The following is a 16034-nucleotide window of genomic DNA, read 5'->3' on the forward strand; positions in this document are numbered from 1 at the left end:
CATGTGAATAGTGTCCTGGGAAAACTGGGCTCAATGCATGTGAATAGTGTCCTGGGAAAACTGGGCTTACTGCATGTGAATAGTGTCCTGGGAAAACTGGGCTTAAAGCATGTGAATAGTGTCCTGGGAAAACTGGGCTTAATGCATGTGAATAGTGTCCTGGGAAAACTGGGCTCAATGCATGTGAAAAGTGTCCTGGGAAAACTGGGCTCAATGCATGTGAGTAGTGTCCTGGGAAAACTGGGCTTAATGCATGTGAATAGTGTCCTGGGAAAACTGGGCTTAATGCATGTGAATAGCACAGTGTCCTGGGAAAACTGGGCTTAATGCATGTGAATAGTGTCCTGGGAAAACTGGGCTTAATGCATGTGAATAGTGTCCTGGGAAAACTGGGCTTAATGCATGTGAATAGTGTCCTGGGAAAACTGGGCTTAATGCATGTGAATAGTGTCCTGGGAAAACTGGGCTTAATGCATTTGAATAGTGTCCTGGGAAAACTGGGCTTAATGCATGTGAATAGTGTCTGGGAAAACTGGGCTTAAAGCATGTGAATAGTGTCCTGGGAAAACTGGGCTTAATGCATGTGAATAGTGTCCTGGGAAAACTGGGCTCAATGCATGTGAAGTGTCCTTTGAAAACTGGGCTTAATGCATGTGAATAGTGTCCTGGGAAAACTGGGCTTAATGCATGTGAAAAGTGTCCTGGGAAAACTGGGCTTAATGCATGTAAAGTGTCCTTTGAAATCTGGGCTTAATGCATGTGAATAGTGTCCTGGGAAAACTGGGCTCAATGCATGTGAAGTGTCCTTTGAAAACTGGGCTTAATGCATGTGAATAGTGTCCTGGGAAAACTGGGCTTAAAGCATGTGAATAGTGTCCTGGGAAAACTGGGCTTAATGCATGTGAATAGTGTCCTGGGAAAACTGGGCTTAATGCATGTGAATAGTGTCCTGGGAAAACTGGGCTTAATGCATGTGAATAGTGTCCTGGGAAAACTGGGCTTAAAGCATGTGAATAGTGTCCTGGGAAAACTGGGCTTAATGCATGTGAATAGTGTCCTGGGAAAACTGGGCTTAATGCATGTGAATAGTGTCCTGGAAAAACTGGGCTTAATGCATGTGAATAGTGTCCTGGGAAAACTGGGCTTAATGCATGTGAAAAGTGTCCTGGGAAAACTGGGCTTAATGCATGTGAATAGTGTCCTTTGAAAACTGGGCTCAATGCATGTGAATAGTGTCCTGGGAAAGCTGGGCTTAGTGCATGTGAATAGTGTCCTGGGAAAACTGGGCTTAATGCATGTGAAAAGTGTCCTGGGAAAACTGGGCTTAATGCATGTGAAGTGTCCTGGGAAAACTGGGCTTAATGCATGTGAATAGTGTCTTTGGAAAACTGGGCTTAATGCAAGTGAATAGTGTCACCCAAGATTATCTTACCCCATAAACTGGATTTTTGTTTATTAGAAACTCCCTTTAAGCAATTATATTCCAAAAAACGGAAAGTGTCTTCCAGGCTAATCTGAGATGACACTTTATGTACATGCATTAAGCCCAGTTTTTCAAGAACACTGCTCAATATTTGAGCCAAGTTTCATTTAATCTGTCAATGCGTACCTTTTTATAGTCCTTATCGAGGGATGGCGTCGAGCGACTAGAGGAAGCGTAATCAACATAGGAGCTGGGTCGGCTTGGTACATCAGACGTAGAACCAAAGCGGTACCGCGAACTCTGAAATTGGATAAAATGTCATTGAAACATGAGGTTTGGATTCACACAAATAGATGTTCTAAGTCCAACATATCACTCCCACACTGTTTGGTGAAAGCCAAAAAAGCTATCAGCATATGGGTTAAGAAGGCTGATACAACCCTCAGGCTCTCCTAAAAACTTTACCTTATGTTTGCTCCATCATCAAAATTCCAAAATCAATCATTGGCCTCCAATTTAAGTTGGAATGTCCAATCTACATTTAAAAAGCCACCTTAAAGCACGCACTTTGAAGGAACCTTTACCAATATCATCATTGTAATAATGTTTCAAATTTTTTTATTAAGTTTTACTCACTCAAGGAATATTTGGGGAAACTGAATGCCATAGTTTCCGAACATAAGATTATCCTCAGGGTGACTTCCTGCTATTATAAGCAAAGTTACTCTGTCTAAATTTGTCATAAGTAATAACATTACTTTACTTAAAATCACATCCAAAAAGACAGAAGTACCTTGTATGGATGGTGAAAATTTCTTGCCATATCAATATCCAAGATTTGCAGAATTTAACTACAGACACACATACACAAATTCGACAGCTCAATCAAATCCTCACAGAAAACATTACAATCTTTCAAAAACAAGCCGCATTGAAGAATCGACAAAAACAAACAATATTCTACTTGAAAGCAGTCTGAGTTTTTTGTTGTTTTCAGCAGAATGTAAGATCTAAGGTAGATTAATGAACTCTTGATATGTTTATTCTCCTTCTATCAGAAGATGCCACATTTCAGGATAACTGATAAGCCACAGCCAAGTTCTGGTAAAATCAGTGCTTTATGCATGTGTGTTAAGTGTAGTCCCTCATTAGCCTGTGCAGTATGCAAAGCACACAGGCTTATCAGCGACAACACTTTCTGCTTTAATTTAAGGCTTTTTTTTTTTTAAGGATGCCTTTTCTTCGCAAAAATCCAGTGTAGGCCGAAAAGTGCATTTAGTGTCGTCCCAGGTTAACTTGTGCATTTAGTGTCGTCCCAGGTTAACTTGTGCATTTAGTGTCGTCCCAGGTTAACTTGTGCATTTAGTGTCGTCCCAGGTTAACTTGTGCATTTAGTGTCGTCCCAGGTTAACTTGTGCATTTAGTGTCGTCCCATGTTAACTTGTGCATTTAGTGTCGTCCCAGGTTAACTTGTGCATTAAGTGTCGTCCCAGGTTAACTTGTGCATTTAGTGTCGTCCCAGGTTAACTTGTGCATTTAGTGTCGTCCCAGGTTAACTTCGGCAGTCTGCTCAGGCTAATCTGTGACAAAACTTTCGGCTTTTTTTTTTTTGGTCTAAAAGAAGTCTCTTCTTAGCAAAAGTTCAGTTAGGCCAAAGGTGTCTTCCCTGATTAGCCTGTGCAGACTGCAAAGGCTAATCTGGGACAATGCTTTACACATGCATTAATCCCCATTATCCCAGTGTGAGACCTATGCCAACGAATCAAGGATTATGTGCAACTGCTCAACACATCTCTATCAGAAACATTTGAGTCGTGCTCTGAGAAAAATGGACATAATGCATGTGCGTAAAGTGCCGACACTTTCCTCTTTTATGACATTTTTCGTTTAAATGAAGTCTCTTCTTAGCAAAAATCCAATTAAGGCGGAAAGTGTTGTCCCTGATTAGCCTGTACGGATTGCACAGGCTAATCTGGGATGGCACTTTACGCACATGCATTATGACCAGTTTTCTCAGAACACGACTCATTTGTCACTCTCAACTCTCCTTTTATTCAACCTACTCATTAGCTTTCACTTTTAATTAATATTATGCTGTTTTAAAGCAACAAAAACAATTTGATGCATTGTTTTTTTCAGAATATTGTGTCATTTGATTCTGTAAGTCAAGAGAACACAAGTTTTAAAATTCCAAATGTCATGCTTGCACAGTATTCCAACCTCAGAATGCATGCATAGAAAGAAAAAGTTTGGTAATATTTAAAGTGGCAATCTTTTAACCATTGATTGTGCTATTTGGTTAGGTAATTAACCAACTCTGTGTTATCTGTCTTCACATTCAATTGTTGCAAACTGTTAACTTAAAATTATTTTTGTTCCAAATAAAGCCCATTGGGTTTTGTCTCGGGAACAAAACATGTTTATTTGACATTAGATCTTTTCTTAATCCATTATGATGTAGTAATGGTAATACACTCAATTGAATTAGAAAAAGAACCATTAAATAAGAATAGAAAAACAAGGAAGATAACAACAATACAAGGAACGCCTTTTTTTGTATTAGCTTAATTCAAACAAAACATTAACAAATAGTGAAACATGCAACCAACTGACTTTTAAATGCAATGAAATTATAACGCTTATTCAATTTACGCCTACTTAAGGTAAATATTCTTACTACTGCCAAAGGCAAGTTCTTTCATGTTCAGAAAGGAAATAACAAAAAATTGTTCTATAGTAGATCAGACTGACATAAATACTGAGTAATTTTATAATGAATAACTATATGAACACACATTGAATTTTGTAATACTATATGCCTATAAAAAGTTACAGTCTGCACAATCTGTATTATGCCAGTTTTTTGAACATATATCTTTGAATATGACCTTGACCTTTGAGAGAGATACAGGCATTGAACTATTTGTTGTGCAAGGTCAATGGTGAATATCTGTGGCAAAAAATGGTAACATTGTCTGATGGATGTTGTCTAGGCGAGCTGCATTGTGTCGATATTTGAGTTTTGACCTTTAAAGTGTGACCTTGACTTTTCAGCTGCCGATTCTGTGGTCTTGCATGCATTAAGTATTCTCCAAATGCTGAATATTTGTTAATTTGTGTCTTGTTCTGAGAAAACTGGGCTTAATTCATGTGCGTAAAGTGTCGTCCCAGATTAGCCTGTGCAGTCAGCATAGGCTAATCAGGGACGACACTTTCCGCCTAAACTAGATTTTTGGTAAGGAGGGACTTCCTTGAAACTAAAAATACCATTAAAGCGGAAAGTGTCGCCCCCTACTGAGCTGCATTGAAATAAAATTTCTATTTAATCATTTGGCAGGTATAGAAATCATCTCCCTTTAAAGGTTATTACTTCCCTTGAATATTGTCCAATCCAAACGGGGGTGGGGGGGGGGGGGGGGGGGGGGGTGGGGGTTGAGGGGGGGGGGACCATGTCAGACATCACTGACAACCAAGGCCTGTGGTTTAAATGAGATCATAGCCAGAGTTGATTATGTATCTATGGATGTAAGTCCACAGGTATGTTATGAACATTAAAGAAATTATAATTATATCATTAAAATAAACAACTTTGAAAAATCAATCATTTGGGTTATAAATAATCAAAATAATAAATCTGTACAGTAACTGTGAAAAGAACTTCAATTCTTGGTAAGGAAATATATAATATGAGATTTATAATTATATAAATTACTTCCCTTGAAAATAATTGTCTGTAACAAATCTCTATTTTTAGTAGCAAATAATTAAAAGCCACTACCGTGACTGTAGATTAACCACTCAAAATGTGCAGCTCCATGAGATACACATGCATGCCAAATATATAAAGTGGCTATGTTCAATATTGAATAATTTTCTCCCTTTTTAAAGCTTATTACTTCCCTTAAATCTGTATTTTTTACCGTAGACTATAAAGGATGACCTTGACCTTTTACCACAATGTGTTTGTCACAAACACAATGCCTCCTACTGCTCCGCTTTGATTTATTTAACAAAAATATATACGTGGGCAGGTCAGATAACTATGTCCATTTAAAGCTTATTACTTCCCTTGACTTTGTTTTCTCGACCCTAGACCTTAAAGGTGCCTTTTCACAGATTTTGGCATTTTTTAACTTATTCATTAAATGCTTTATATCGATAAATGTAAACATTGGATCGTAAAAGCTCCAGTAAAAAATCAAGAATAAAATTAAAAAAAGGAAAAGAACATTGCCCGGACCAGGTTTCGAACCAGTGACCCCTGGAGTCCTGCCAGAGTCCTGAAGTAAAAACGCTTTAGCCTACTGAGCTATTCCGCCGAGTACACTTACTCAACGTATTTTATACCTTATATAAGCAATCTTCGTAGTTTCACAAAATTTAACGACAAAAACAGAACTCTCCAAATTATTCAATCGTTTCGCGTTGCAACGCTTTATAATTTTTAGGTTTTAAAATCGTCAAAAGATGCATATAATGGCTAAATTAGACCATGGTAAATGTTCAGTATGACTGTTTCCTCACAAATATCATAACTAAAACGAAAATTTGCGAATCTGAAACAACTTTTTTCAATTTTGTCAATTTACCAAAGCGTGAAAAGATCCCTTTAAAGGATGATGTAAACCTTGAAATTTTACCACTCAAAATTTGCAGCTCCATGAGATACACATGCATGCCAAATATCAAGGTGCTATCTTTAATATTTAAAAAGTTATGGCCAATGTTAAAGTTTTTTCGGACGGACGGACAGGCTGACATACTGACTGACGGACAGTTCAACTGCTATATGCCACCCTACCGGGGGGCATAAAAAGCAATTTTTTGTGCATTATATTGCAATATTATAAAGAGCGCTTAGGCTTATCTAGTTAAAACAAGAAATCAGTACCAAATTAACTGTACTGAGTAACTTCTCTCTTATTGAAATCAAGGTAGGTTATCACAATATTCTAATTAGCAACAGGTCTCCTATCAGGAATCAATTAAGATAACAGTACAAACATGTGCACAAAACCAAAATGAACTGTTTCTGATTGTCTCAGGCAAGGCTCTATTCAGCCAAATTGCAGTGGCTGTTTAGCCCTTTACCACTAAGATACATATTTTGACACATTTGAAGTCCCTTTGAATGTTAAATTTAATTAAAGATCTTTCTTACTAGATTTAAGTTTTTAAGGCTTCATATCCCTTAGATACCAATGAGCAGAAAACAGCATAAAACCTGAACAAACTGCGAGTAAATACATGTACTCGCAGGCTGTTCTCATTTTATGCTGTTTGCACATAGCCATTGCCACTTTGGCTCTGAGTGGGAAATTAAGGGTCAACTTGCTTCTCACCTTGAATGCAAGGGTAAGATTCCCTCATGCCACAAGTCCTGAGCACACCACAGCATCAGAACACAATCAAAGCGCTGAAGGCACTGAATTTGTTTGCTGTTGTATAATCTTCGACGCAACTCAGTTTTCAAAATTATGTTATAGCTTTTTATATTGAAAGTTTGAAATGACCACAACCCTTTCAAATTAAGAAAGAGTGTGTCTTAAAGCACAGGTTGAGATGTGTGTTGTTTTTTTTCAAATCATTGATACAGCTAATCAGTGTGCACAGGCTAATCTTATTTGACATGCATTAAGCCCCATTTTCCCTGAAAGCAGCCATTATGTACAGATATCAATGACAAACACTAGACTGGCCAACGTTGTCTTACAAGCTGTTAAATACACACTATGTAGTGTACCAGTGAGAACAGGTAGATGAGGCGTTTAGAGCAAACGCTGCATTTGTTGTCTGCTAAATTTTACTGCAGTTATCAACATAGGCAGTCATGGGTTACGGGCCCTACCGTAGCTAAGCCATGCTGATATGCAAAATTGTGTCAACATTATTTGTGAGATTTGCTCACAAATAAAAACTACTTGAGATCAAAATAAATAGCAGCTTTTAATAACTGCTACAATCAATTGCAAAACAGAAAACTCAAAAATGTAAGTGAGTCTCAAATAAAAGTTATTTAAAAGTGGATCCAGTAAACACATCCTTCCTATGCATTATAAAGCATCAGTAGGGTAGTAGGCATACACATTGTATCAACATTTAATCATTTAGTGTAAAGATTGAGATGAATGAATCCTTTCCACATACATCATATTATCTTATGACAAATGTTTGCTTGTATGGTTTGATGCCTGACTATATTCATGGGAAATACAGCCCACGTTCTGCGTTCATTCATTTGCAAAAATTAATGGGTAAAGAAATAAGTGTTGATTTGTTGCTGATCAAATTCTTATGGGAAAATAACAGTTCCATCTCAATTAATGGCCACACTCTGGGTAAATGGGACTTAATGCATGTGAGTAAAGTGTTGTCCTCCATTAGCCTGCGCTGTCTACACAGTCTAATCAGGAAAAGCACTTTTTGCATAGACCGGATTTTCATGAGCATGATTTAGAAGAGGCTTCATTCAAAAGGAAAAATTCCATAAAAGCAGAAAGAGTTGACCCAGATAAGCCTGTGCAGACTGCACAGGCCAATCTGAGACTTCACTTTACCTACAGCACAAAGACCAGGTTCCCCAAAGCAACTCTCATATATTCATACAAACACTTTCACTCCTAGACCAAACACCAAAGATCTATTCCCCACGTTTAACAGAATATACTTCTCTTGATAAAAACTCCTATAAAATATTGCTGTTGCATCTGAACAACTGTTCAAACCTTGTTGTTAATTGATATACCATGTGTGCATATAACTTCTGCCAAGAACAAATGAATTTATGTTCTGAAAGGAATGCATATTCTTCAAATATTAAAACATTATGGCACTATCAAAGTACCACATGTTTAATGATTTTTCTTTGATGTTTTATTTAAGTTATATATTAAAAAAGACCAAATTTTCTTTATTCTTAGTTGTTTTGATTTAGTTAAAAGCAGACATTAAAGATGTGTTGTTTTTTTTACTTTGTGAGAATTATTCCAAGTAAAGAAATAATTATTATTATATAAGCTTCTGTGAATAATTGGACTTAATCTTGAGTCAAGAGGCATTTCAGATTAGCCTGTGCATTCTGTGCAGGCCAATCTGGGACAACACTTTATTTTAATTTAAGAATGTTTATTTAAAGAAAATCATTTGTAAACAAAAATGAAGTGTAGGCGGCAAGTATTGTCCCTGTACAGACATCACATTCACAGGTAGGTGGCAAGTATTGTCCCTGTACAAACACCACAGGCTAATCTGTGATAAAATTATACTCAGATGCATGTAAGCCTGGTTTTACCAGGAATTAACTGTCTGTGTTGAGCCAATGAATAAACAGACAAATGAAAAGTAGGCATAATGCACTATACTATTGCTTTACAAACAAGCTGAAAATAAAATAAAAAACAAACAAACAAGAAAGCCATTACAATATTTCACCACCCTTAGGTTCATGCTTTTGTTTTCAGGGACTAAAGTTTGACTAATTCCTACCCTGTATGGCACAGTGCTAGCCCCGTAGCCTGAGCTTCCGATCGAAGACAGGCTGCTAGTTGACCCTGACCTTGAACTGTAGCCTGACCCAAGCCCCGGACTGTACGACCCCGGGGTATAAGTGGTTGCCCCAGGGGTGTAGGAAGGGGCCGGGCTGTAAGAGGGCACATAGGGGCTAGAGCTCGTATTATACTGGCTTGAACCAGGGTTGTAGCTGCCCCCAGAACCATAGTTGTTCAACGAGTGGTTGCTTCCGTACAAGGAATGGTTGGAACTCGAGCCGGCGTACTTGGTGAGTGGACTGTAGCGGTTATAGCCACCATTATAGCCACCATTGTTATAGGACATACTGATGTATGCCTGACCACAACAAAAGTTGTTGCTGTTTCTTCAGATTTCTTATTTGGAGATGAGGGGGAGTGTCTATATCTCTTGTTGATTCAGAGTTCTTTATACTTCAGAAAAGAAGTTAGATAAGAAACTGATTATCTTATGTCTTGATCTAAATCAATTTAATTATCTTATCTGAATCCATAGACACTTAAATCCTATGAAACACTGTAGGGATCAAACAAAATCTCAAAATTGAAGAGAATTCTCACGAAAGAGCAATACTCCGAAATATCTACAGTGAACCTTTACACATACATGTAACACATAGGTAGTAAGTACAAAGAACACAATACACTCTGCAAGCTAGTGTTGTAGCTTCAATATTACACCACTCCAACACTGGGAAGGTTACACCCCACTTTAATGGCTATACTCCACTTATAACTGGCAGGAACACACCTCCCATTGAAATACAAATCCAGGCTGACAGACAGCTTTAATATGGAACCTCCCACAATTTTCCAATCCACTTTTCCTATTCTATAAACAATATATTTGATTCATAAACAAATCCAAAGTGATTGTTGGCACGATTTCCTTTCCAGAGAACTCTGTTTGTGAACTATCTGCCAAGGAAATTAATTTTGTTCACTCCGAGATCAATTTATAAACTGACTGTAACAAAATCAAATTAATTAAACGGCACAGAAGCACTGCACACTTTTTCGGAGCATAATTGCAATTGCTACTTTTTAACACTAATTAATCCAGTATTAATTGATTAAGGCAATAACCACAAGAGCTTAGCGTATAAGGAGTTAAACTGTCCTATACTCAATTACAAGTACGAAAAGAATAAAAGGTTAATCTACTTTCTGCACTGAATTGACACAAAAGAATAGTATCTTGCAAAATTATTGACATGTGCTTGAGACCTCTCTCATACTTATACAAAATTGATTAATTCCACCAAATTTACTGTTTGCCTTCTGAGATTATCCTGTATCTATCTGTAGAAAGTATACTGTGCAACTCTAATAAGGCCACAATGAGTCAAGTACACAGTTGCTAGCTAGTCTAAGCACAATTGTAATCAGAATTGGGAATACTGTTCATAACCCACATTGCTAGCCACCTTTAAATACTTATTCTTAATTATTTAGTTTAAAAGAAAGATTATATAAGTTATTTGGAAAAAAAAATCATATAAATTATGCTTATATATTTTGTAGGTTGTTTAAAAAATAAAAATGACATATAGAGTCTAATAATCATAAGTCATAAATAAGAAACTTCTTTCTTAAAAAATTTTTTTTTTTTTTTTTTTTTTTTTACAAATTGGGATTTTTTAAATAATTTCGGTTTGGGATCTGTTACGTTTGCTTTGGGATCAGGTCCGTTTAACAGCCTTTTTTACATAGCAGAAAACCCCCTGGGGGGTTAATGCATGCACATTGAGTGTCTTCCCAGAGTAGCCTGTGATGTCTGCACAGGGACAAAACTTTTTGCTTTTAAGTTTTTTTTTCATTTAAAGAAAGTCTTTTTTAAGCGAAAATCAAGTCTTTAAGCACATGCATTAATAACTGTTTTTCTGCAGCTCGGCTCATATACATAATCAACATCAACAAACAACAAAATGGTCATAATGGACTTGCATGATTCAGAAAAATTCATTTCTTTACTGACTCCAATGTTAAGTTGTTGCCTGTACAGTTTTGAACAGTATAGACCATGGATGCTGTATGGGGAAAGCTCACAGTGAGGGGGAACAGGGGTAACGTGAAGCATGTTGCAACTAGATATGAGGATTCTGACATCTACCAGATGAACACAATCAAGGAAACACATACTTTAATTATTTATTTCCTACACCAGGAACCGTTGATTACAAAAGCCTTGCATTCACTGCAGGATACTTTCTTAAGAATCTTTTTTATCACATGGGTGCATGCTTCCTTGCATTACATGGCGAACAAGATGTGTTTGTGAAACACAATGTCCCCCTATATGATGTTTGACATTGTAGGATGACCTTGACCTTGTGAAGGATGACCTTGACCTTGACCTTTCACCACTCAAAATGTGCAGCTCCATGAGATACACATGCATGCCAAATATCAAGTTGCTATCTTCAATATTGCAAAAGTATTCATAAAATAAGCGATTTGGGCCACATATATTTGACCTCTGACCTTGAAGGATGACCTTGACCTTGACCTTTCACCACTCAAAATGAGCAGCTCCATGACATGCACATGCATGCCAAATATCAAGTTGCTATCTTCAATATTGCAAACGTATTCATAAAATGAGCAATTTTGGCCACATATAATGACCTCTGACCTTGAAGGATGACCTAGACCTTGACCTTTCACCACTCAAAATGTGCAGCTCCATGAGATACACATGCATTCCAAATATCAAGGTGCTATCTTCAATATTGCAAAAGTATTCATAAAATGAGCGATTTTGGCCACATATATTTGACATCTGACCTTGAAGGATGACCTTGACCTTGACCTTTCACCACTCAAAATGTGCAGCTTCATGAGATACACATGCATGCCAAATATGAAGTTGCTATCTTCAATATAGCAAAAGTTATTGCAAAATGTTAAAGTTGGCGCAAACAGACAGACCAACAGACCAACAGACAGACCAACAGACAGGGCAAAAACAATATGTCCCCCACTACTATAGTGGGGGACATAAAAAGAAACATAATATATTACCAGATATTTCCCATTCAATGACTGTAACCTTGTATTAAACTCTCTCATAGAAACAAGCAGCCATAGAAGTGCCACCTCTGTGCCAGGTATAATATCATGCTCTTGGAAGAGCCAAGAAAAAGTGAGTCATACAGCACAGAGGCTCTTCAGTTGCACTGACAGACATAAAGGTCAACATTTTAAGAGAAAATGTTCACATTCCCACAGACCTCATGAGGGTGTTCAAATCTGGCTGCAGCTAACTGACAGCTCAGGTGTAATCTACAGTGCAAAGTGTTGAACAATTACCGATATTTGCTGTATGGAACATAAATTGACCAACTTGAAAGCAATCATGTATTGAAAATGGATTTTTGGGGGAAGACAATTTGTCTTTCATTTGCATTGAATTTTTTTCTAACCAGGTGTGTCTAAATACATTTCAACAAAAAAAAAGGGCTTACCAAACATGTCATACTGACCAAAGTGTTATGTTGTGCATTATAAATATTGAATTAAACTTCCTCCAGACATTGAGTTACAAACTTTCACAGGATTCCTACAAAAAGACACACCAAACATTGTTCTGGGTGAACAATCGACCCGCGTCATACAAGAAAGGGCTTCATGCCATATACTGCCAGACCAGCCTGCGCAGTAAGACAGTATGGTCAAGCCTGCAGTTGCAGTCTGCTCAGGAAATACCCTAGTTGCTATAAAGTAAGGCAGGTTTCATTGTCTTATGAGCCAACGGGTGCTCCTGACCTGTCTGAGCAATTGCATGGGCTGGTCTGTAACTACGCTTGCTGCATATGGACCCATTTTAACGTGATGCAGATCATGTTAAATTTATGCAGTACAAGACTTACTGTTTAATTCTTGCTTCTTTTAGATATTTAGGCAAATAGAGAAAATGCTGGGAAATGGAATGAGCAAGCATGCCTCATCAATGTCCCCAGGTTGTGTTTGTGTGGCATCAAACACAAGACATGAATCAAAGGCAATATTCTTAACCCTTAACCCTAACTCGCAGTCTGTTCAGGTTTTATGCTGCTTGCTGCTCATCAGTATCTTAGGGTTTGAAATGAAACGTTAAAAACTTGAATCTAGTAAAAAAAGGTCTTAAATTAAATATAACTTTCTAAGGGACTACATTAGCATCAAGATACGTATCTATGTAGTAAAGGTTAAGTCGCTCTGGTTCACAGTCTGTAAGCCTGACTGCATAACCTGACCCATTTATGCCTAGCATCTAGAAAAAAAGGCCTTGGCAAACAGCCTAGACCCTGATGAGACGCCGCATGATGCAGCGTCTCATCAGGGTCTTCGCTATTTGCTTAAAGGAATTTCTGTAAGAAATATTCTAAATATAGAAATAAATATACTAGACATCCCTAACTTTTTAAATAAATTGATCCAATTTAGAAGGATGGAAGAGTCCACTAGGCATAAGCCTGACTGCTTAACTTGCTGTAACTCTGCTGATTGCTGCTGGTAAGTAGCTGGCAATTATTGCCTCATCAGAGATGGTTATCTGTTCTGCATTCCTCAAAATTATGGGCCAGAAATAACGAAATAATCTGGCACCAGGTCAAATGTTTCGGAAGGTGAAATGTTATTAATGTTGCATTAGGTTCAACAACTTTTTACTCAATTGTTTTTCCCAAATAAATTCTACCCTATTGTTACCAATATTTATATTTACTAACAAACAATAAAATCCAATATTTGATAAAAAGTCTTTTAACTACTTTAAACTTCCTTTACCAATTTTGACTAGCATTATTTTGTATCATTAATAAAACTATGTTGTAATAAAGTGAATAAATTTTATTTTTGGTAGACTGCACCATCATCATTTTGCTTAATAAATGTTTAAGGTAGAACTAGTCACTACAAGTTCAGATTTTTTGTCCTTTGTCTATTATTATTAGAAATGAAGAAACAAGAATCACTTTAATGTCTATTTTCTGGGTAGGACCAGTATCAATGGTCTTTAAACAGACAACTTGAATGCTATGTATGGAACAAATTTAATGTTTAGTTGGAGGGAGCAAAATACAAGTGATGCCCAGTAGTTCCAGGGACCATCCTGGTGCAAGATACAAGTGATGCCCAGTAGTTCCAGGGACCATCCTGGTGCAAGATACAAGTGATGCCCAGTAGTTCCTTGGACCATCCTGGTGCAAGATACAAGTGATGCCCAGTAGTTCCAGGGACCATCCTGGTGCAAGATACATGTGATGCCCAGTAGTTCCAGGGACCATCCTGGTGCACGATACATGTGATGCCCAGTAGTTCCAGGGACCATCCTGGTGCAAGATACAAGTGATGCCCAGTAGTTCCAGGGACCATCCTGGTGCAAGATACATGTGATGCCCAGTAGTTCCAGGGACCATCCTGGTGCAAGATACATGTGATGCCCAGTAGTTCCAGGGACCATCCTGGTGCAAGATACATGTGATGCCCAGTAGTTCCAGGACCATCCTGGTGCAAGATACATGTGATGCCCAGTAGTTCCAGGGACCATCCTGGTGCAAGATACATGTGATGCCCAGTAAATACAGGGACCATCCTAGTGCAAGATACATGTGATGCCCAGTAGTTCCAGGGACCATCCTGGTGCAAGGTACATATGATGCCCAGTAGTTCCAGGGACCATCCTGGTGCAAGATACATGTGATGCCAAGTAGTTCCAGGTACCATCCTGGTGCAAGATACAAGTGATGCCCAGTAGTTTCAGGGACCATCCTGGTGCAAGATACATGTGATGCCCAGTAGATCCAGGGACCATCCTGGTGCAAGATACAAGTGATGCCCAGTAGTTCCAGGTACCATCCTGGTGCAAGATACATGTGATGCCCAGAAGTTCCAGGGACCATCCTGGTGCAAGATACAAGTGATGCCCAGTAGTTCCAGGGACCATCCTGGTGCAAGATACAAGTGATGCCCAGTAGTTCCAGGTACCATCCTGGTGCAAGATACATGTGATGCCCAGTAGTTCCAGGGACCATCCTGGTGCAAGATACAAGTGATGCCCAGTAGTTCCAGGGACCATCCTGGTGCAAGATACATGTGATGCCCAGTAGTTCCAGGGACCATCCTGGTGCAAGATACAAGTGATGCCCAGTAGTGCCAGGGACCATCCTGGTGCAAGATTCAAATGATGCCCAGTAGTTCCAGGACCATCCTGGTGCAAGGTACATGTGATGACACATGCAGGGCAATAAAGCTTTCCTACGCATTTTTTAAATGAATAAAACTCATGTGTTGTTAACCCTTTGCATGCTGGGAAATTTGTCGTCTGCTAAAATGTTGTCTGCTAAAATTCAAAAATAAGCATTTTCTTCGATTTTTTTCAAAGAATACTATTAGAATAGCAAACAGTTTGGATCCTGATGAGACACCACGTTCTGTGACGTCTCATCTGGATCCAAACTGTTTGCACAGGACTTCAAAATTCTGTTCCCGCACTGAAAGGGTTATGCACCTAGTTCAGTGATTGTTAAGCATCTCAAGCAGAAGACATGTTGGTAGGTAAAGTGAAGTAAGGGCTCAAACTTGCGACCCCAGCATATCACCTCTAGACCATGGATGCAACCGGGGCACTCTTAGTTATAAATACTGCACCATCATTATCAAGATTATCCTTTTTGCACTCAGAACAAAGTGATAATGGCTTAATGCAACCAGCATAAAACCAGAACACCCTGCGAGTAACTCGCAGTCTGTTAAGGTTTTGTGCTGTTTGCTGCTCATCAATAACATAGGGTTGAAACTAAAAGCTTTACAACTTGAATCTTTATAATAAGTAAGAAAGGTCTTTCATTTAATAAGATTTTCTATGGGACTACAAACACGTCAAAGTGTGTATCTGACCAGTTAAGGGTTGATTAAAGCATTTAAGGTGATCACCTACTCTTTTAGAGGCTAACAAACACTTAACATTTACCTTAAATTGGACCAAGTATGGCACACAATACATGCGCAATTAGATGAAGTGCTGGAGCTTTTAGGATCATTCTTTTACACCCATAAATATTGGGTTTCTCATGTGAGCAAGCCAATTATGAAAGGCTATT

At 38.2% G+C, this 16034-nt stretch overlaps 1 protein-coding gene across 1 annotated transcript in view; it reads right to left on the minus strand.

Moving 5' to 3' along the window:
* The window catches only part of LOC127847902 (protein phosphatase 1 regulatory subunit 12A-like), a 77240-nt gene that overhangs the window by 16591 nt on the left and 44615 nt on the right, over window positions 1-16034 (minus strand). The window contains exon 19 of the mRNA XM_052380132.1: window positions 1610-1723. Coding sequence (XP_052236092.1) covers window positions 1610-1723 — 114 coding nt within the window. The remainder of the gene's footprint in view (window positions 1-1609; window positions 1724-16034) is intronic.

Source organism: Dreissena polymorpha, chromosome 10, assembly GCF_020536995.1.
Source record: "Dreissena polymorpha isolate Duluth1 chromosome 10, UMN_Dpol_1.0, whole genome shotgun sequence".
NCBI classification, from domain to species: domain Eukaryota; kingdom Metazoa; phylum Mollusca; class Bivalvia; order Myida; family Dreissenidae; genus Dreissena; species Dreissena polymorpha.